The 21,796-nt window shown below is 39.8% G+C and overlaps 1 protein-coding gene across 3 annotated transcripts; it reads left to right on the top strand.

Annotated features, from left to right (window-relative positions):
- The first annotated feature begins 1,264 nt into the window (after positions 1–1,264).
- CCDC174 (coiled-coil domain containing 174) lies at positions 1,265–17,679 on the top strand. Of its 3 annotated transcripts, none has more exons than XR_012674977.1 (12): positions 1,265–1,380; positions 3,440–3,544; positions 4,482–4,582; positions 5,511–5,569; positions 6,629–6,809; positions 8,754–8,849; positions 10,306–10,442; positions 10,856–10,950; positions 11,196–11,343; positions 12,236–12,370; positions 14,114–15,088; positions 17,180–17,679. XR_012674977.1 is itself a non-coding variant. In XM_075158844.1 (12 exons), exons 1-12 carry the CDS (start codon positions 1,339–1,341, stop codon positions 14,904–14,906), a joined length of 1,704 nt encoding a protein of 567 aa, XP_075014945.1. In that variant the 5' UTR covers positions 1,265–1,338; the 3' UTR covers positions 14,907–15,201. The 3 variants fall into 3 exon arrangements, 2 of the variants coding, with proteins under 2 accessions (XP_075014945.1, XP_075014944.1); XM_075158844.1 differs by lacking the exon at positions 17,180–17,679 and having other exon boundaries at positions 14,114–14,503; positions 14,692–15,201; XM_075158843.1 differs by lacking the exon at positions 17,180–17,679 and having other exon boundaries at positions 14,114–15,201.
- Positions 17,680–21,796: the final 4,117 nt, after the last annotated feature.

Raw genomic sequence — 21,796 nt, 5'->3', positions numbered from 1 at the left:
ATCTGTTGTCTCCCATCATTTCCCCTTCTCCTTTTAAAAAGGCAAAAGCAAGACAGCTTCAGCAGGGCCAGAAGTTGCTCTGAATTGCACACTTCACGCTCCCTGGAATATAGGTGTAGCTTACTTAGCAACTGAGTATCTGTCAGCTTTGCAATTGTGTGTCCATAAACTATTTAAATACGGGCCTGACCCAGCTTCCCAAACACAAAAGCAATACATTTCAAAAATCAAAAGAACTGTATCTGATGCTTCTATCAGCTGTCACATTGCCAAGCAACAACATCGGAGCACCTTATATTTTTCCACTTCAATAAAGACAAGTGAAAGGCAGCTTCCTCTTGCAACTCTGGATAATTATGATCTTCAGAATCACTTTGAATTAAAACATATCAGACAGTGCTTTTTCTTCATGGGGATGATAAAGGATGCAATGAGCCACCCAGTATAAATAAAACACTGAACCTCGCTCCCCAAGAGCCACCTGTGCTCATCTCTGAGGTTACAGAGCTGGCTCCAGCGCATGTAGGTGGGTTTGTATTTGGCTATTATGGACCACACTTGTCAGTCCTGCAAAGCTGTGGCTCATTAACTGCCACCTCCCTCAGCACAGATACGGGCAGGCAGAGGGCCAAGGATAGCCGCAGCACTTCATCCCAAGCGCATGGCTTAAACAAGGCAGCCCAGAGGGCAATGGTCACAGGGCTAAACCCAGCCTAGTGTTGAAGGACATGGCTGTCTCCAGCTCCAGGGAGCATTTCAGGTCACATCTCTGTAGCACTCGTGTATCAACTAAGGCAGGAAAAAGGTGGTGGGTTGTTGTTTTTTTGTTTTTTTTCGTGTTAATACCAAATTTCAACCATGTACTTCTTCATTTAGCCCCAAACCCAGCTCTGGGCAGGCTTGCAGTCCTGCCAAGCCCTATTTAATTTCTGGCCACAGCAGCCATCCCCCAGCCCAGCAGCCCCAGAGCACCCCACACCTCTCTCACTGGCAGCAGCAGCTCTAGCCCCCAGGCCACACATAGCCGTTTCAAATAGGGGACCTGAAGAATTTGGCCTCCACCTGCCAGGAACACTCATTTTCACACAAAACTCGAGCACAGCCAGGGAAGTCACAGGCGAGGAGAGCTTCAGCCACCACCGACCCACGCCAGGCTGAGCAAGATTGCTCGCAGGCTGCCCTGCCCCGACCTCCCCAACATGGCGGCGGGAAGGGGCCCGCCTGCCCTCACCAGGGCTGTCGCAATAGCGCCTCGCTTTCGCTGCGCTTTACGGTAAGGCCGCAAAGCGGGGAAGAAGGCGGCCGGCTGAGGCGGTTGCCGGAGGAGCGGAGGCCGCCATGGACCGGAGGAAGAAGCCGCTGGACGTGGCCGCCTCCTCGGTGAGTGAGCGAACCTGGCTGGGAAGAAGCAAAAGAAACCCCTCCGCCTCCCCGGGAGGGCCTGTTGCTCGAGCTTATAAGGGTGTGAGGGCGGCCAGGTGTGCGCTGTTACACACAGCGGGCGGGCCCGGCCGGCGCAGGCCGTGCGGCTGGGGCCCGGGGCGCGCCGTTTCCGGGGAAGACAGTACGCCGGGGCTGTGTTTTCTGCCCCCTTGGCTTAACCCCAACCCACGGAAATGCACACTTAGAAAAGCAAATACCGATTCAAAGGGTTGTGCTGTAACGCCGTGCGTCACACGTTCTGACGTCGCGTCTTGTTTTTGGGAGATGTTCGGGGGGGGGTATCCCCTTCGCCTTCCTGACCAAACGTACGGACTGCGCTCGTTATCTGAGTGTGCCAGGGCTGAATTTGCCCCCATTCGTGATGTAATGATAAAATTGGGGCATGTCCTGGTTTCGGCTGGAATAGAGTTAATTTTCTTCCCAGTAGCTGGTATAGTGCTGTGTTTTGGGTTTAGAATGAGAATAATGTGACAACACACTGATGTTTTAGTTGTTGCTAAGTAGTGCTTACACTAGTCAAGGACTTTTCAGCTTCTCATAGTCTACCGACTGAGAAGGATGGAGATGCGCAAGAAGCTGGGAGGGGGCACAGCCAGAACAGCTGACCCCAACTGGCCAAAGGGATATTCCATACCATATGACGTCATGCTCAGTACATAAGCTAGGGGTAAGCTGGCCGGAGGGCCGCTGCTCAGGGACTGGCTGGGCATCGGTTAGCGGGTGGTGAGCAATTGCATTGTGCATCACTTATTTTGTATATTCTTTCATCATCATCATAATTATTATTATTTTCCCTTCCTTTTCTGTCCTATTAAACTGTCTTTATCTCAACCCACGAATCTTACTTTTTTTTTCCCCCCCGATTCTCTCCCCCATCCCATGGGGGGGAGTGAGCGAATGGCTGTGTGGTGTTTAGCTGCCTGCTGGGTTAAACCATGACAGGGCATGAGAGGGAAATATGAGTTTATTTCCTGATTTTTTCTAAGCAACATGACGTCCATGTCTTGGCAAATTAACCTCCGACCCTTAGGGATGGCGAGGTGCCGTTCCTCTCTGCTCTCCAGTAGTCTGTTAACAAGAGATTGCTACCAAACACTTCATTTTTCCAAATAAACAGTAAACTGTGGGTTGTTGTATATGAAACATTTAACATCGAATTTTTGGATGATGACTTCTAAGCATTCAGGGGGAGGCAAAAGGTTTGATTTACAACACTATGCATCATTATTACAAGGACCTGAAAAGCATACGCTTTAATGTGTGGGACAAGTATTAATACCAAAGTCTTCCACGTTCCTGATTTAATGTACATCTGTGAAATTTATCTTCTGTAGGACTTGCAGGGAGAGTGCCAGAAATCCTCTTCCAGACTAGGTTTTTTAATGTAATTTCAAGATAATCCCCTTGCTGGTGATGTTTCCTAATAAAAGATGAGACGGGCGTTGGTCATAGATGGCAGTGCTACTTACATATTTATTACAAAAAAAAAAAAAGAAAGAAAATCTAAACAGTATATAAAACAGTGGGAAAGTATATATATTTCATGAAAGCAAACTTTTATCAATTCTTTTCTGAGACAGGATTTTATTCATTATCTAATGATTAGAAGTTTCCTTTTCAAATTCAGTAGTGTTATTTCATTAGTCCTTCTCTATTTGTTTGCCATCAGGAGGCTGGTAAAATCTGTACAGAATTATGTCTTTCTCTTATTCCCATTATGTATCAAAGGATCAAAGATATCTTTGGGGTTTTTTTAAATCCCTAATCATAATTTGCATTCCGTGTTTTTTGTATATTGTTTGCTGTAAACTTAAGAGTGATCTTTGTGGTCGGATCAGTGCTTCGAAGTTCCACATAAAAACGCAATCAAATGCTCATATAACTGTAAATGCCAGATTTTTTTACTAGAAATACAGTTATTACTTTATTACAGTAACTCATGTAGATGCATGTGATATGTCTTGGTTATTTATTTGTTATTTTGCTGTTGATGTAGTTGGTAGATCTCAAAGCAGAACTCTTCCGAAAGCAAGAAGAATTCAAGAAAGAAAAGCTATTGAAAGATGCTGGCATCTTTGCAAAGCCCAAAACTTCTAATAAGGTAGAAATATTTTTCCATTGTTGTTTTTGTCATTCTTTCTCCTTAAAGTAAGGAAATTCATATTCAAATCTCACTAAATAAATACTCAGAGCTGTGTTGCTATTCAAATGTAAAATCTACATGATGAGGATATTCTGTAAATTTCTATCAACTCACTTCCAGGTGAGATTCTTGTGCATAGCAGAAAACTTATCTAATGCTTATGCCCATCTAAATCATCTCTTAATCTTTGTTCCCCAGGGAGCCCTAGCTTTTGTAACTATAAGGGAAGATGTTTCTTTTTTTCTCCAAGATTTTGTATGGTTCTCCAAAGGATGGAGGATGAGATACTCTTCCAGAATGACTGAACTTTCTTGATAAATGCTCTGCTATCTGTTCCTCTATATCGCAGTGTATAATAATGAATACACAATTATCGCTCATGTTTCACTCATAACTGCACATTGTTTTCTATTCATTCTGTAGCTTTCTAGTAGTAGAATATAGTATTGCTGCCATCCATATTTGAAGAACACGCAGCATTTACAGTGTTATGCTGTAAACGGGCAAAGTGATTGTATTTTATATCTAAAACGAAGGTAATGAATAGAAACAATTCATAGCTTTGTTATTACTTTAGTAATCAGCAAGATTGTTCTTACTAATTTTTTTAACCCTAACATCTTTGCCAGAATAGATTTTGTCTGATTTCTGAGTGTTTTTTTTTTTTTTGCTTCTCAGCCTGTCCTTAACTATTATATCGTACTGCAATCTGTATAATTTTAGGACATACCTGCTGCATCGTACAGCACAGTAGGTATAGTCTCAAGTCAAACATGTTTAAGATGTTATTTACAAATTCTTTCACGATTGATTTCCAAAGTTTGCATTGTGGAGTTGAAATACTTTTTAATCATTATAATTTCAATATTTTTATTTATTTATTTGTGCTCCACAGAAACCAAGCATCTGGAACAAACAAAACACAGGAGTTGCAAATCGAGCCGAGAAAGATGTTGAGCAGAAGGCAGAAGAGGAGCATATATTAGATAAATCAAGGTAACTCTTAGACTCTGTAAGAAAGGAATGCTTTGTAGAACTTGTTTTTCAGTGTTTAGAAAAGCATATAAAGGAAGTTATGCATGTTTTGGACCAGCAGTTCTTGTCAGACCAACCAGTAAGACTGGCATCAGTTCCATGCTCTTTACCAGTAATGTACAAACTGCATCCCAGCAGTCTCATGCTCTAAGGATATCTGCCCTCACGTTATCATAGCTGTCTTAAGTATGTCAGGTTACTGATTTTTGAAAGTCACCTTTAGAATTAAAAGCCCGCACAGCGATACATCAGAATTTTGTAGCAAAGTGTTTCTTGGACTTGACAGAAAATGGCTGACTTTTTTGCAAGACTTGACTGATCTTCTAAATGGGTTAGTTGTACAATAAGATATATGTTGAAAATGCAATTTATAAGCCATTTGCTGTTTTTCTGTAAGCAGTTCCTAGCTCTTCAAAATTGTTTTCTACCATTCCAGAAATTAGCTAAGGTTTTATCTTCACTTTCTAAAAATAAGTGTAACTTCATGTTATATCTTTCTTGTCTTCGTTTTTTTTTTTTTCCCGTAAAGCAGTATTTCAGTATCTCATACCTGCAAATAATAGTCTAACTTCCAGTATTTATCTGACAGACCATAGTAGTTAGATAGAGGTGGAATACTTGTTACGTCGTGTTCCTGCCTACTTGACAAATTACACTTAAGACTAATTCTGTAACTTCACTAAAATTATTTCCAGGATAAACTCTGGAACTGGATATCTATGTATCTTCAGAAAAGTCAGTTAACGTTCAAAACAAAAAAGAGGCATAAGTCAGCTTCTAGTAAATATTTCAAGCACTTTCCTGTTCCATTTATCTAAGGCTAAATTGGTCATTTTGAACTGTGTTGGGAATTGGTGGGATTGCAATGTTAATTTTTTTTCTTTTTCAGGAAGAAACTAGAAGAGAAAGCAAAGCTGTATGAGAAAATGACAAAAGGCGACTTCCCAGGTGAACAAAACTAGTCTAAATTGAGTATTTTTTTATATACATACAAAAATTTGTTTCTAAAGTTCACCCTAAAAGTTGGCATTTCTGACTATCTGATGATTTACAGCAGCTACACTATGAATTCACTGCTTGTCTTCTTACATGGGAAATTTTTTTGGAGTTATTGTACAAAGTGATTGACATGGGTTATTCTGCTTTGAATGGGAGAAAAAATATAGGTACTAGAGAAAAAACAAAATCACTTTTTGAAGAACAGCCTGTCCTAGTAAAGCACTATGGGTTTGTTTCACTCATTCATTAAGTGGGTGGAATATATTCTGTTTTTTCAATACACAATCTTAGAAAAACAAAATTAATTTATTCTCCATTGTGCAGTCTTTGGATTACATTGCTGATTTTCTGTTCTGCATTCTAATTCTTGGACCTTTATGAAGAGAAGAGGAGCAGGAGGGGAGTCTGGCTGGTCCATATGTGAATGCCAGTTATGCAGCTAATAGGGTTAGAGAATTCTAATCCGTCCCTTTCTTCTCTCACTCATTCAGTCCCTTGCAAGACTTTATCATTAAAATAGAATCCAAATCTCCTTGCAATTAATCTCTAATGTTTTCTTTCCTAGTGTCCGTCTTTGCCCCACCACTCTTCTCTACTTTTCTAAAAAGTACTTTACTTACTGACTGCTTTAACTACTGCCAACACACCAAATGTTAAGCATCAAATAAGTTTTTGAACTGTTACATAACCAACCCTGTACTTCTGAAACAGTTAATGAGTGGAGAATATTTTAGGGCAAAGACTGCAACCTTTTCTGTATTGTACACAAACAATAAATTGCTTAAAAAAATCCCTAAAACTTATATTCAGAAATAGAGGTTATCACTGTGGAGCCAATTTATAGCTCCAAGTTTGTTTGGCACTGAATGAGATTTAAGTATTCCCCAATAGTGTGGTCAAGGGCATTGCTAGCAGCTGAAAAGCTGATGGTGGCTATTTTGTGTCGATTTTGTGCTCAGTTCTGTTCTTTTCATGGCTGTTCTCTTAAGAATCGATTTTCTGCCTTAGATGAAGAAACTGAGGATTTGTACCTAGTGGATTTCACTCAGAAGATCATAGACAAACAGCACGAAGTACAGGAACTGTATCAGAGCGAAGCTGCTAGAAAGACTATGGAAAAAGAGACAGATGATGAGGAAACTCAACCCGAAATGGAAATACCACCACCCAAGGACCCAGATGAAGAATGGTTGGTACTACTGATTGGGCTAAGCTGTCCTGACCAGTCTGTTTCTTGACAATTGCGTGAGAAAATAATTTTATTCTTCAAAGTATGTGGAGGGCATCTTTTTTTTTTGTTAATACTACACTTTTAGAAGAGGTGGTAACATTGTTTCATGTCTCATTAAAAGATAGTCCTTCGTGTTACTTTCCTTTCCATGTAGGTAAGTAACACTGCAATAGAATCTACATCGAGGATTTTCAGAAATATCAATCAGGGAAATGTACTATGAGTAAGACATCGTAATATCCTCTTATTTTCTTGCATAGTTTATGGAAGTTCTGATTGATACAATTTTATGCTTTGGTGTCTCGAATTGAAATGTACTGTAGGAAAACTTGGGGTTTTTATTTTATCCACCTTCCCTTCTCTAATTGTGTGTGACTTACAAAATGAGCAGTCATGTTTGTTGTATGACCTCCTCTTAAAGGAGAGAAACTCTGACTGGAAAAAGAACACGATTTTCCAGCATTTCTTCCACTGTTTAACTGCAGCACAGCAAACAGTTTGTGACAATTTTCTGTGACATTCCAAGTAACTACTAGTTTTTCATCCACAACATTAGGAATAATTATGAAACCAGTCTGACTAAACATTTTTGTTGCCCATTTGTTTAAAATGCTTATGGAACAGAGATTTTACTTCTGGTAATCAGTTTAAAACAGCAGTAACCGATACAAAACAGAGCACCCCCCTTTTCCAGTTTATTAGGCCAAGATAAGGTTTGCAATGTAATGTTTCAGAATGAATCCAGCAGAGTACCAGAAGACTGCTAGGTTGGAAAGGCAGAGACACACATTACCAGCATCTTACTGAAATTCAAGATGAAATTATCAATGAGCGATGGGATCAAACTGCTTTATGCTCTCATCATTGTAAAGTGTCAGAAATTTAAACTGATACATTTTACTGTTCACATGGTGCTTTTCTATCATTGCCTACATCTCCCATCAATGACATGTATTATTATTAATATATTGTCCCTCTCAGTGAGGCCATATCCTAATGAGGATATTTGGGTGCTAGCATAATTAATGCTAATTCTTTTGCAGCGATCTTTAGTTACATCTTTACTATAGGGAATGCAGACTATTTTTTTTCCTACTGATGTTACATTATAATAAAAAACAAAGGGCACTGAGTATATACTAAGCTTTAGATATCCTTAGAAATTATGTAAAAGGGTTACTAAAAGCACAGATCTTTAAAAGTTTGGTTTTTGGGAACTAGATTGCTAGTTATACTTTTTCAGATGTAATATTAATTCTTTAGAATGGGATAATTGAGGTAGCTTGATGCTAAAGAACTTTCTAGCATTACAGGACAGTAAGTACAGCTCTTAACAGCTTTTTCGACAACTGTAAATTAAGTGTTCCGTACTATAAAGGGTTGAGTAAGAAGCACAATATGTGCTTCAAAGGAACATTTTGCTTGCATTTTAGTCAGCCTTTGTTATGCCAGTTGAATGAACGCTGTCAGCCTATTCTAGATGAGCTTTAGACTGATAATTGAAATACATTGTAGCAATTTCATATCCACAAGAAGTCAATGCCACATCATTATTTTCACCATGGGAAGCAAATACGAGGCTCAGTTTTATTTTGGTGTGAAAACTACCTGACATTGTAACTTTTGAACATTTTTTTACACCATCTTATTGCCAAGGCAAACAGCCAGCTCGAAGTGAGATTGAGTAAATGTCTGTGACAAAATTGTCATATGCCCTGTTCAGAATGTATCCTATTAACTGTGAGTCTGTTAATTGAAAGATAGAAGAAACTGTCACACATGGGGAGACTGAGAGGTGATGAATACTCTTTGGAAAGTGTCACTGCTTCTATCTTCTGGTTAAGAGTTCTGTAAATTTACAAATAGAAGTTCTACATCAAATTTCCTTTGCTTTCATTACAGGGTTGATTATGTTGATTTCTTGGGCCGATCTAGACGCTGTATGAAGAAGGATTTGCCAAGTCTACTTAAAATGGATCAGGAACTTCAAGGGAAAAGGTGTGGTTTCTCTAACAGAAGTGCATGTTTCTTGCAGTATTTAACTTACATATTTTTAATGAGAAGGAAGAGAGGCTGTTCTTTGTTATCCCATTCTCAGTCCAAAATTGTTGATGCTACTGCTTTCTCTAGATATACTTTAGACCAACTTCTGCTGGTTACTACATTGTGCCTTAAAAAATAGACAGAGTAGCTACAGAGCAATTGTGCCTGACTGTGATTTTATCAAAAATTCCTATTACAAATTCATATAGTATTCCAAGGCTTCTATTTTATTTCACCCTCGCAGTTCACCATATGTGGCTGGTGTATTGGTTTTAAATTGCGACAGAATGGAGGCCATGGATATCAAATAAAAGCCCAAATGAAATCTTAATAAACTATTGAGGCACACTCTTTGATGTAAATGTTGACCAACCTAAAACGTTACTTAGGGAGCATAGCTTTCAGAGAAAAGTTCTAATAAATTGACCTAGCAATCTCTCAGATATTTGATGCATCTTTTAAAACTGTGGTCCTTGTATGGAAATAGAATTTTATTATACCTTCCAGAAAATGCCAGAGAAGTGATTCCTCGTTCTGTTTAACCTGGAAACTGATTATAGTCTTTTAGCAATTCTGAATTCATCATGGCATTCAAAGTGAATTTGTTAGATCTCCATTTGTTTGTTTTTGCTCTTCTGTTAAACAGCTGTTTAACAGCTCTTCTGTTAAAATTATTATGGTAGCACTGAGAATTGTTTTCAGAAAATAATCTAAAGGCACTTTAACTGAGCCTTTATGTTGCTGAAGTGAAAATTCTTTCACACTAACAACTCATTAGTGTGTTCTCTATATTTTAAACATAAGATGGAGAATATGAGTGCTTTGAAATTGCAGTTTCTGCATTGATAGGGATGACCGTCAGTCAGCAAAACCGGCTTTAGCCAGACAATAAAAGATCCTGCTGCTTCTCTTTGGAAAACAAAAGTATTTCCCGTATTGGGTATTAATATTTGGCATGGACTTCTAGGGTAAATTAATGGCTAGCTTTTTGTTATTTCAAATACCTTTCGTTTTCTTACGTTAAATCTGAAATGTTTCTATATGTGGTTGCTAGCATCCCAACAGATGCCAATAAAAGTGATTATTTCATCTCCCATCCTGTGATTTGATAATGATTTCATAAAGCCTGTAAGAAAGGATATGATTTTGTTTAAGTGTTTTAATAACGTGTTATACTAGTACCTTGTTTCAAAGTTGGTTTTGTGTTTCTGTCTTCACCATGTACCATCGTCATCAATGCCACATCACTAAATGGTGCCTACAATGATCTATGTTTTGTAAAAACTGCAACAGTGGATCAGACCCCATCATACTTTCACTGTTTGATACCATAAAACTGGTAAGTTCTGCTCTGTAATCCCTAACTTTTTTCTTTTTTTTTCCTTTTTTTTCTTTTTTTTTTTTTAATTAGACAAGGTCCTGATGGGAATACTCTGTTATCTGAAGACATGAGAAGAGAACTTCAGAGGCAGCAGTGGGAAAAAGAAGAAGAAGAAGCCCTGAGAAAACCCATGGGACCTATACATTATGAGGACATTCGAGAAAATGGTATACTTTCATACTTTATATTACTTATCTTTATATCACCGAAGAGATTAGTTTTAGAGGAAGCACGGGAAAGTTACTTTTTGTGCCTTTATGGCAAAGTGTAGGTATGCGTTAAGCCACATGTGTAATAACCATTCACATTACCAGTACATCAATCTAGATTTATTTTTCCTCAAATTGTATTTTTCTCAAATGTATTTTTTTAAATTTCATTACCTCCTCCTGTGTTCTCCTTCAGAAAGCTTCACTTCATGCATCATCTAAAACAAGACTTTCTTAGCCATCTAAAACTAATGCAGTGTGTGTTGTTTGGAGTAATTCAGTGCCTGAAAGCACGATGCATGGTGCTTGTAGTTACTATCAATTATAAACTGAGTGTAACCTAAATTTTTTGATTTTCTTCTTCTTTTCAGAGGCCAGACAGCTTGGTGTTGGTTACTTTGCCTTTTCTCGTGACAAAGAACTTAGGAATAAACAACGGGCAACACTGGATATGCTAAGAGAGCAGGTATGAGTTTAAAGAGCAAATTAGGGTATGAGGACATCCTAGTTTCAGTGGTCGCTGTATTTGATTTGTTGTGTAAGTCTTATACGAGGTGATGCCTGCAGCTGACTCCAAAAAAATCGGGCCTCTTTTTCGCTGTTGAAACATGGTACTTGATGAGGATTGCTTTTAGTTGTTTAGTGAAGGAAGATATGTAGTTGATTATAATAACAAAGGAAGATTAATTAATGTTTTTCTTTGCTGTTAAGACACTTGATCAAAGAACTAAACGTGAACAGTTAAAAGAAAAAAGGAAGGCAGCTCTAGATGCAAGGCTGTCTAAACTTCGAGCACGGAAGATTAAGAAGTTAAGGGAAGCTGGATTAGAGGAAGAGGCAGAAAAATTGGAGAATGGAGGTATGATCTGCTGCCTTTTTAAGTTAAATACTTCCTATTTCATCTTGTACTTGCAGGTAGAAATATGATATGTAGATTGTAAGCTTTTTTTGATTCACACCTGACAGCAGGAATTACGTGGGTTAATTATGCAGGTTGAGGTTAGAGCTGCTGAAATTTTACTGGCTTTTTTTAAGATGAAGTAGAATAAAAAGTAGTAACAAGTTAATTTTGGTGTCAGATTATACACATTCCTACGGTTTCAGTGCAGTCTGTAAATTGGACATACAGCTGACTTTAGGATGATGAATTTGAGTTCTAATCCCATCTCTGCGCTGTCTCCCTGATGAAAACTACTAGTCACTTGTACTGTCTGTCTCCTACTGTAAAATGTAGCTAATATTTCACTGTGTCAGAATTCTATGCAAGTTATTAACTGTGAAGTGTTCTGGAAACGACACACAGTAATGTGCCACTGCTAACTGTTACTGTTGTTCAGAAGAATAAGAATGCAATTTGTTTTCTCCAGTAAATGAAATGGAGATAACATGCTAATGTTCTTATTTTTATCTCATTTTCTAGCTTCAGTATAACACTCAGCACATTCCTTTTTGGGTTATTAGGCAATAGATTTTCAACAGTCTTTTTGATACAACTAGAAAGCTAATGAAGTGTCTCTTGATAGACACGCTTCCTGATTATCTGGCTTACCCATTATCTTTTCTGAACTAAATCCAGTAATTAAAAAAAAGAAACACCGCCCTACTCAGATGCATTTTGTTATTAGAATTAAATTAGATAACTACTATGAGCTCTATAAATGCAAATAACTCTTACTTCCTATTCCTCCTATGAGGTTTCTATAGATTTATCCCGTTACTAACAAAAACTACTATCTCTTTCTGAAACATAGAGATGAAAGGTGTTACTGACGAACCAGAAGCTCCGAGAGTTACTGCAGCAAGTAGAAAGGTAGAGGTTGTCATCCAGGAGAGAAGAGATACAAAGCCTGGCGTGCCTTATGTTCGAGAGTGGGATAAAGGCAAAGGTAAGGAAATGTAGATTCAGAAACATTGTTTGGAAGCAGTGTGCACACTGCTACTTTCATTTCTATTTTGTGACAAAGTATGGTAAGACTCAGAAGCAATGAAGTACTTTCTCCCGTTGTATTGATGATTATCTGGTGTCCAGTGCAATGATTGACAAGGCATGCCAGTAGCTATTATAATGTCCCTATTTTTTCTTCCATGAGTTATTCCATTTCCGGATGATCCAGAGAGGTTGACAGAATGATAAATTTCATAGTTCATAAGATTTACTGTCTCTCAGTGTGATCTTTTCTTGATGTATTTCTGTAGTTTGTGCTATGCGATGGCAGGATGTATTACACTGAAACAGGTACAGGATGATACTAAAAAATGATGCAAGCAGAGGCCAGTTCAGTGCCAATGTCCCATCTTGAAGCATCTTCCTTGTCACAACATCAAGTGATTGTTGTCTTCCAGATCCTTCCCAATCCCATTAACTCATTTTGCACCATCAATCTAAGCTCATGCACATTCTTCTAGTCTGATGCCTGGTTTCTAGGTAGGTTGCAAACAAGGAAAGCAAACAAGGAATAGGCAAAGCACATAAATGTCCATATCCTTTAGTATTCCTATAAGAGCAGCATTCCTATTCTGTGCAATACTGATCGTTCCAGCTTCTTTTTACTTTTCACAGTCTCTCTTTGCGTTCAGTTAATGAACATCATTGTGAGCGGAAACTGTGGCTCCATTAAAAACTAAAACTTTCAGGTCCTATCTGTTAAATCTTTATCCTGCCCAACACTGGTTTTTTCCTACCTCTAAGGAATCCTAGTATCTGACCGACACCCAAGCAGCACTGTACTGCACAACAAATATTACACTCAGAAAGCAGAGGACAGCTTACTCTAAAATGTGAAGTAAAATACCTGTGGTTCACTGAACATAAATGTAACACAAGCATCTAAATTAGTATAAGAAGGGATAAGCAAAACTCCTCATTCTCTTAGATGCTTTCCTCCTTACTATTTCATATTTTTTTATGTTTTACCAAGGTGAAGGAAGAAGTCCTGCTCTGATTGCAGCTCTATTTTGCTACATCAGACAAATGTGTAGCCCTTATGTATCAAAATTTTCTTCTTCATTTCTTACAGAAGTCTTGATAGAAATGAATACTGAAAATAATTTTACTGGTTTTAGAGAATAGGTTTTGGGGGGCATCTTCAGAGTAGGTTTGGGGGATATCTTTTTAAGTCTGGTGATCTTGAGCTGTCATTCCATTGCAGTACTTCAGAAATATTGTTCATAAGAAATCAGCAGCTGTCATAGTAACTAGAATATCTACCACTTCTGTTGAAATAAAGAAGTTACTGGTTTTCGCCTGTGCCCACTAGAGATAATATCATCATATCCATCTTCTAATAACTAAGCTTTTCATGCTTTGATTGGTTTGTATTTTGATTCACCCCTAACTAATTAGTTGTTTTTCATAACCAATGACCACATTGTTAAAGGATCTTAAACTGACTAGGATGAGTTATGTACAGGATGGTGGTTATCTTTAATGCTCAATACTTTTGTTCCTGCTCTGTAAAGAAAGTGGACTGTCAGCTTAGCCGGCAATCTAGTACTAGATGGAAAAGTGACTTCAAATGGCTTTATACAGCTGCATCTTCTCTGTTTGCTAATTTGTTTTCCCTCCTTTCTGACTGATCTTCAGACCCTGAAATCTATATTCAATCTACCATTTTCCCTGTTTCTAACAGAATTGATGTTTGGACAATGGTCAAAGAAACAGGAAGAACTCAGAGATGAGCGAGATCCAGAATTTGCGCCACCTTCTGATTACTTCATGGGACAAAAAAAAGATGATAATTACAGAAGTCAGAATTTGAACAGTCCTGAAACCTCCTCTGAAAAACTGGAAACAGAGACAGCACAGAACCAACAGATGCCTTCCACGCAGACCAACGGCAGCAGCACTGAAGATGTGCCACCATCAGTGCAGGCTAACAACAGCAGTGTTCAAGATGAGTCAGCATCAACAGAGGCCTGTGGCAGTGACACTCAAGATGCGCCATCATCAGCGGAGGATGACAGCAGCGATGATGAGGATATGCTGCCATCAGCACAGGCTTATGGTTATGGTGCTCAAGGTGTGCCGCCGTCAATGCAGGCTTATGGCTATGGTGCTCAAAATGTGCTGTCATCAATGCAGGCTTACGGCTATAGCACTCATGATATGCCATTTCCAATGCAGGCTTATGGCTACGGCACTCAAGGCGTGCTGCCACCAATGCATGCTTATGGCTACAGCACTCATGATATGCCATTTTCAATGCAGGCCTATGGCTACGGCGTCCAAGATATGCCGCCAGCAATGCAGGCCTATGGCTGCAGCGCTCAAGATGTGCCACCAGCAATGCAGGCCTGTGGCTGCAGCGCTCAAGATGTGCCGCCAGCAATGCAGGCCTGTGGCTGCAGCGCCCAAGATGTGCCACCGTCAGTGCAGGCCTGTGGCTGCAGCACCCAAGATGTGGCACCTTCAGCGCAGACTGACAGCAGTGACACTCAAAATCAGGAACCACTTTACCAAAGTTTAGATGATATGCTGTCTTATTACAGACAAGTGACTTGAACTGAGCAAAAAGATAAGCAAGAATCATGATCTAAAGAACTGAAATAGAATTATCTTCTCGGCAAGAATATTGTTTTCCCACATCTGGGAAAAACAAGTTTCTGTAAGTAGATCAAAATAAATCTCTTGGACACCTAAGCTATTTTACATCACAGCTGTACTTTTGCCCTGTTGGTTCTTTTTTTTTTTTTCCTCTTTATTAAAGTTTTGTGATTTTTTTTTTGGCAGTACTTATTTAGTTTAGTACGCATTTCATTTTAACTCTTTGCCACTTACACCTGAACTTTGGGGTATATTAATGGCTTTCTTTAAAAGATGAACTCTTCCTTTACTCTCTTGCTCCCCAGCTAGCTTCTGGTTTGGAGGTACTACAAGTTCAGTGATATCTGTAGAAACATTATTGAAATGGCAGGCCCTCTTCTGCTACATACAGAAGGATTTTAGGAAATTTGTTACCTACTTAATTTCCTGCCTTTAGGAAGTGCAGAATATTATCTAGTGAACAGTGGTGGAGAGTAGTGCACATGGTCGCAATGGCTTCTGCATTCCTGAGGTCAGTATCTAACTCATAATTCTGTGAAGCAAATTGCAGTGGAGAGAGGCATTGCAGAAGTCAATAAATAATGATGGTTAGACTAAGAATAAACACTTCACTAAAGTAGAAGTCTTGACACCTGAAATTACTGTCTTACTGGCTCAGAAAATGCTGTCATAATTCTCCAAGTGCATTTTTCTTGCATCATCTGTTATCTTTATGGCTTTATTTTATTTAATACTTTTTTCCAAAAACTGTGATATTGCAGTCATTATATATAAAAGCAGACCAACCTTTAGCAAACAAGCTTTTGTTTCGGAATCTCAGTAAACGAGAATAATATGTATTTACCATGTAGAACATTTTTATTTCTGAAGATAATTTAGATACCCCATTTGTATTTTAAAAGTTCATACAAGGATAAGACCTAGAAAAGCAGGTTAGAATGGGAATTTCATAGATTGTCTAAATGATACTGTCAAAGTAGTGAACATTTGAACGAAATAGTGCTGGCTAAAGAGACAGAGATAATGTGCTACTCTTGTGTGCTTCAGTCAGATTTCAGGCTGCTTTGTGAAGCCTGGTGAACAGCAATGTGTTCAAGGTCACTGAGCAAACTTAGCAACATGCAAAACACATTCACTGTCCCCAAACTCTGTTTTAACCTCAGCTAGTAAACATACTTCCACCTCTCCTCTTTCCTGTATCGCTGCCTTTTGCACAGGAATTACAGAGCAGCAATAACACCTCACAGAAGGAATAACACCCCACAAGAGCAGCAGTGATACCATTTTAAAGCCACAAAATACCCCAGTCTATTATCCTTACCAAATGGTTAAGAGACTGGAGCTTTATGGTAACTTTGGGGTTCTGTTTCTCTGAACAGACTTAGAACTTGAGGATAGTATGGCACTATTAATGGCCACATCTACCTGAAATGCACAGAAAGATTAGCAGCAGCTCCTTGTTTTTGCTGCTGCTGACACTGACCTCAACTCAGCTGTTGCGTGTGGTGTTAGGGTGTATATTTCTTCCTTTCCTTGAATCTCTTCAGTATGAATAAAGAACCTGAGAATAAATAATGATCATATACTAATGACTAAAAGGAAGAGAAGGATGTTACAAACCCATCTGGTTTTACCAAATGTGATAGCATCAGTGCAATTTTTTTTCCTCATAAATTTGGTACAATCTCGGATTAGTCAATATCCATGAGATGGCAGTCTAGTCTTACCAATTTTCTGTAAGAAATTCTGCCAGTATATACCTATTTTCTGCTATTTATTTCATAGTAACATTGAAATAGTCTCTGATGACCCTGATCTGAGTAGAATGTTTTCAAATGCTGTGTCACCTCACATTTAATTTTGAGTTTAGAACAGTTGTGTTGTGTTTTAACAGTTGTGTTTAACCACACCACAAAGATAATAAGTGGTCAAAACACAAATTTCAAATTAGTTAGGAAAACAGTCTTCTTGCAATGCCACCAGTTGTTGAACTTGTACATAGAAACTGATGTTTAATGTTGTAATGTTTTGTAAAGAAGTGTTTGGTTGCCCATAGAGTAAGCAAGGCAAAAGCTAATGGCTAAGCTAGAGCTATTTGCAAAGACTCTACTACTTCTTTAGGGTACCAGACTACTTTGACTAAATTTCCTAGGTATCCACTACCAGATTCCACTGCTGTCCCTCGCCAGGAGGATCACCACCTTTGTCCTCATGCTTAACCATGATCCACTGGTACGGCTGGAACATGTCTAATATCGTGTTAGCAGAAGTTACTTAAGAGTGACTGTCAAGCTATTTAATTAGGGCAGCCTGGTTGTTACAGCACAGGAAATAAAGGACTTCATTCAGATTCCTACCGTCAGCCTGGGAAAGCTTTGTTCAAATGATGTAACTTTTGTGCACGTGAGCAAATAGTAAGTTTGGACTCAAAACAGCTTAGCTAGATGCTAGAATAAACACTGGAATAAACATCTAGGATTTCACTTGTAACGGGCCATTTCAGTGTGTGAGGTAGGGTAGAATTGGTTTCCAGCTTAGAAACACTGCTTTTTTAAAGCAGGGAATGCATTTAGAAGTATTTTATGAAATCTATTGTAAAAACAATCCCTTTTGACTAGAGATGCTTTAACTAATCCATACTTAAATTTCATAGCAAGAAAGAATTTAGTACTATAGTTTCTTGGTTACTACAAATAAAATCACACTGAATGAGCGATTCTGCTGTTTGAAAGAAATTGAAAGAAAAGATTTTAAAAACTGACATGTATTTTATATCTTTGAAAGGTCGTAACTTAGAAACCTCTATAATGCCTTTGGAAGATGGGGGTCCGAATGGTACCATTACAGTTTGGAGAAAAGGGAAATGGAAGATGGAGATTGGCAGAGCTGCTAAAGGCTGCAAAGGAATCACTAGTCCATGCCGAGTTAGACCCAGGAGCTCTGTGCTTGAACTGCCATTGTATCTCTGTGTTATGTTGTGTCCCTCTTTCTAATTTTTTGTTTGTTTAAGGCAGCTGTGGGAGGAAGGATCAACTGGAACATAAAAGCACGAGAAACTCCCCAGAGTGTTTTGAAGCTTGCTGGAAGTGCAGTGAAGCATTTTAGGATGTTTTGGGTTGTGTACCTCATGCTTTCTTAGCCACTCTGTCTAGAATCGCAGTACAATTACAATTATTTATTAATTAAGCCTCAGAATATTATTCTGAAGTGAGATAATACCACTATCCCCATTTTGCAGAAAGAAGAAAACTAAAATGCAAAATGTCTTATGCAAGGTCACAAAGCAAGTCTGTGGCAGAGCAGAAGGTCAAACCCAGTTCTCCAGGCTGGCTGACTTATGCTAGAGAAGTTTCATATTTAAGACCTCACATGCATCAGTATGTGGAAGTCATTGAGAGTAGGGTATGATTACCTTGGAGCTGAACTACCTCTAAAGAGTACTTTAAAACATTAGAGCTTGACTTGAATTCATTATGGCAATCATATCCTTCGATGGATTTTCCTATAAAGAATATTTGCATCTATTCCGCTACTATTTTAATCGTTGACATTCATTTCCTACTGCCTTCTGGGCTTTGTTTTTTCTATGCCCTTCAGAGTGTGGGTAATTTTATGTATATGTGTGATTTAGGATCTATATTGTCTTTGCATTAGTTTAACACTGAGGTGGAGCTGCACTAAGGAGTGAAATGCCATTTATTACATAGCATTATGTAAAAACATACGATCGAAGTGTTACTTTGTTCAGCTTCATTTCCATAGCCTAATACTAAACACAGAGGACTCTTGGCCAGGAAGGCAGTTCAATGTCTACATTAAACTAAAACCTATTGAGAACAGCTCTCCCACAGCAGCGATCTGTCACTTTGCCATTTGGTCTCCTTCCCTCTTGTCTTGATTTTTGGCTGAAATGCTTTTGCATATTCTCTCATGCTGTGGAGCACACATTTCTATTCAATCTATTTCACTCTTATTTCACTCAGACCACCTCAAGTTAGCTTCACTGTGATTGGCAACCTCATTCATTTCATTTAGTAATTCCTGGGGCAAACAATTGCCTACTGATACACTGCCAAGGTTATATTTCTCTCATGTTCTGGCCAGATCTAGAGGATGTTAACTCCCATTCCCTCTTCCTCCTCCTTTTAAACCAGCCCCCTTAAGTTAGCTACTTTGACACCAGCAGAGAATGGGTGTGCACTTGGGCTATGTCGGTAAGGATCCGCCACCATCAGTATATGACTAAGGTAAGTAAAGTAAAGCAAGCTTGTGTTTTCACTCTTCTCTGAGCATGCAAAATTGTGGGCACGCTGTACCTGTGGTTGCATTTCAGGTGTTGGAACTGAGCTCTTCCCCAAGAAGTAGCAGTGGTGGCTCATGTTGCCTTCAGTGTTCTGCACAAAGCCAGAGACAGTCCCTGGCTCTTGGGCAATACACCTAAGGCAACCTTGTCCCACATCTTTGTGTGAATATTTTTTCTGATACACAAGTTATCTGTGTCTAAAATGCTAAAAGCATTCAAGCATGCTTGAATTTCAACCTTCACCTGCTCTATCTGGCTGGCAGGACTCAATCTGATCTCCAGAGAAGTACTGTTAGAGAAGACAATTTTCTCTGTGTCACCAAAGGCTGATTTTCACCCTCTTAGAGGGCAACAGGGATCTGGATCTGACTGTGAACTATTAGCATGTCAGCTAAGGCTGCTAGAAGGGGTAAAAAGTACCTGGCTACAATTCTGTAATGTTAGAGGCAGATACTGTATCGATCACATTGTCCTCATTAACTGTTTTTAATACAAATAGCTCTCCAAGTCCTTGGGTGTCCAGGAGGCCTGGTCCTGATACCAGCTCTATCAGTAACTCTAGAGTTGTTAAAATCTAGTCCTGCTAGAACCGAATGTCTCCCATCTTGTAGTAAACTTGGACCGAGATCTTCCCTCCGCTCCCTTTTTTTGGTCTGTTGAAATTTCATCTAAAATTTATGTCCAACCTTGACCCATAACACCCAAGGTACTGACTTTGCATCTTAAAGTAGTTAAAGAGATTAAACAGAGGAAAGAACAAACGTAAAAATGTACCAGGATGGTTGGATTAATTTACCCCTCTGTCAAAAATATGGCCTCAAGCAGGCCATAGAAACTTGAACTTTCATAAAAATTAAATTGAAATTTAACAGTTCTAGCTGGAAGTTTACTTTGTAATTAAGAAAATGCTTTTTTTGCTTTCTCTAATTAAACCAAATAAAATTCGATTTTCACAGTCAGAGAAGTAAATACTATCCTTAGCAAGTATCTAAGGAAGAAAAATAACTCCTATACTTATGGAAAGTTTAAAATTAGTTAAGCCTCATTTAAAGAGAGGGATCCTGAGGAGATGCAAGATGTTGCTCTGGTGGTGTGCTGCCAGCCCAGCCGCTAACACGTCAGGATTTAAGTTGAGACACAGAGGTGCCTGGTCATGTTCAGCCACCATCACACTCAGTGATTAACGTGCTTTAACTTTTAAGTGCAAAGTGACTGAAACCTTATATATATTTATGGTAACATGGGCTTTTGCTGACAGAAGTGTTGTGTGACTGTAACTGTTGCCCAGCTTTCCAGCTCAGATTGCAGCTGTGACCAGAATTCCGAGAATGATCCTTCTGCTTGTATCACTCAGGGGGGCTTCTAGCCTTTCTTCAGAGGTGCTAACACCATTCAGTGCTTATCCTGTATTGCTCTAGGTGCTCTTTTCACTTGGACTAGTGTAGATCACCTACATTTATTTATATAGGTTGTGAAATATCTTAGTGCTCAGGTAAGAAATCCAGAGTAGCTTCCTCAGAGACACCAAGGAGCCAATCTACTATAGGTGTGTAACACCTAAACAGTTTCATCTTTTGTGCTAACAATCCTCCCCTCATTTTGTTTACCTGCAGTCCTCCCTTGATGTTTACAAGGACATTTTTCCGTTACTTTCCCTACGATAGTAGCATACAGGAACACCAGAGATCCTCTCCCTGATAGCATCCAGGGCTCTCCCTCTCTCCAAAACCACCAAATTAACACCAAAGCTGATTTACCTAAAGCTTTAAAGAACGTACAGGCATGTTTTCATGATGACCAGAAAGGGGTCATCACACTGTGCTGTCTTCTAGAAGATCCAGCTCCCCCAAAAATGGATACCTAACTTCTGCACAAAGGGCATTCAGAAAACTAACATATGCCCTTGCACCGTCACAGCTGGTGGGACGCTGTGCCACAAAAATGCAGAGGACTGTGGTCCTTAAAGAATTCCACGACAAAACGTGCCCAGTGTCAGCTCTAGCACCCACCTCCAGGCACGCGGCGGGTGACCGCCCGCCCCCGCACCCGGCCTGAGGCGGGAGCGTCTCGCCACACGGCGCAGACTGCACGGCTGCCACGGGAGGAGAGCGCATGCGCAGTGCGGCAGTCCGCGCGCTCTCCAGGCGGTCGTGCAGCCGCGCGGCTTTGCCCGGCACCGAGACACCGGCGGCCGCAGCCCTGTGGGAGCCCCGCGGAGCCGTACCGCGGTGGCACTGCCGAGCAGAGGCAGCAAAGACGGGCTGCGCTGCCGCTCTGGGAGCTCCGGAGCGGCGACCCGTTCCCGAGGCGGGGACGGCCGGCGGGAAACGATGCGCATGCGCAAGCCGCACACCTGTAATAATAGGATGTGAGCGAGCGAGGACCGCCGTGTGCGCGGCTGCCGTCAGTGCGCATGCGTCAGCGTCGCCCGCAGCCCCTGGGTGTGAGCAAGCGGGGCGCATGCGC

This window comes from Calonectris borealis, chromosome 10, assembly GCF_964195595.1.
Source record: "Calonectris borealis chromosome 10, bCalBor7.hap1.2, whole genome shotgun sequence".
Lineage (NCBI taxonomy): Eukaryota > Metazoa > Chordata > Aves > Procellariiformes > Procellariidae > Calonectris > Calonectris borealis.
Note: the sequence above shows the minus strand (reverse complement) of the source record. Positions and strands in the feature narration are given on the sequence as shown.

Excerpts from the sequence above, each read along its gene's own strand:
- CCDC174 (XM_075158843.1), top strand. The coding sequence starts at position 1,339 with ATGGACCGGAGGAAGAAGCCGCTGGACGTGGCCGCCTCCTCG. Across the intron at positions 1,381-3,439 it reads TGGACGTGGCCGCCTCCTCG|TTGGTAGATCTCAAAGCAGA; the intron begins GTGAGTGAGCGA and ends CTGTTGATGTAG. Across the intron at positions 6,810-8,753 it reads AAGGACCCAGATGAAGAATG|GGTTGATTATGTTGATTTCT; the intron begins GTTGGTACTACT and ends CTTTCATTACAG.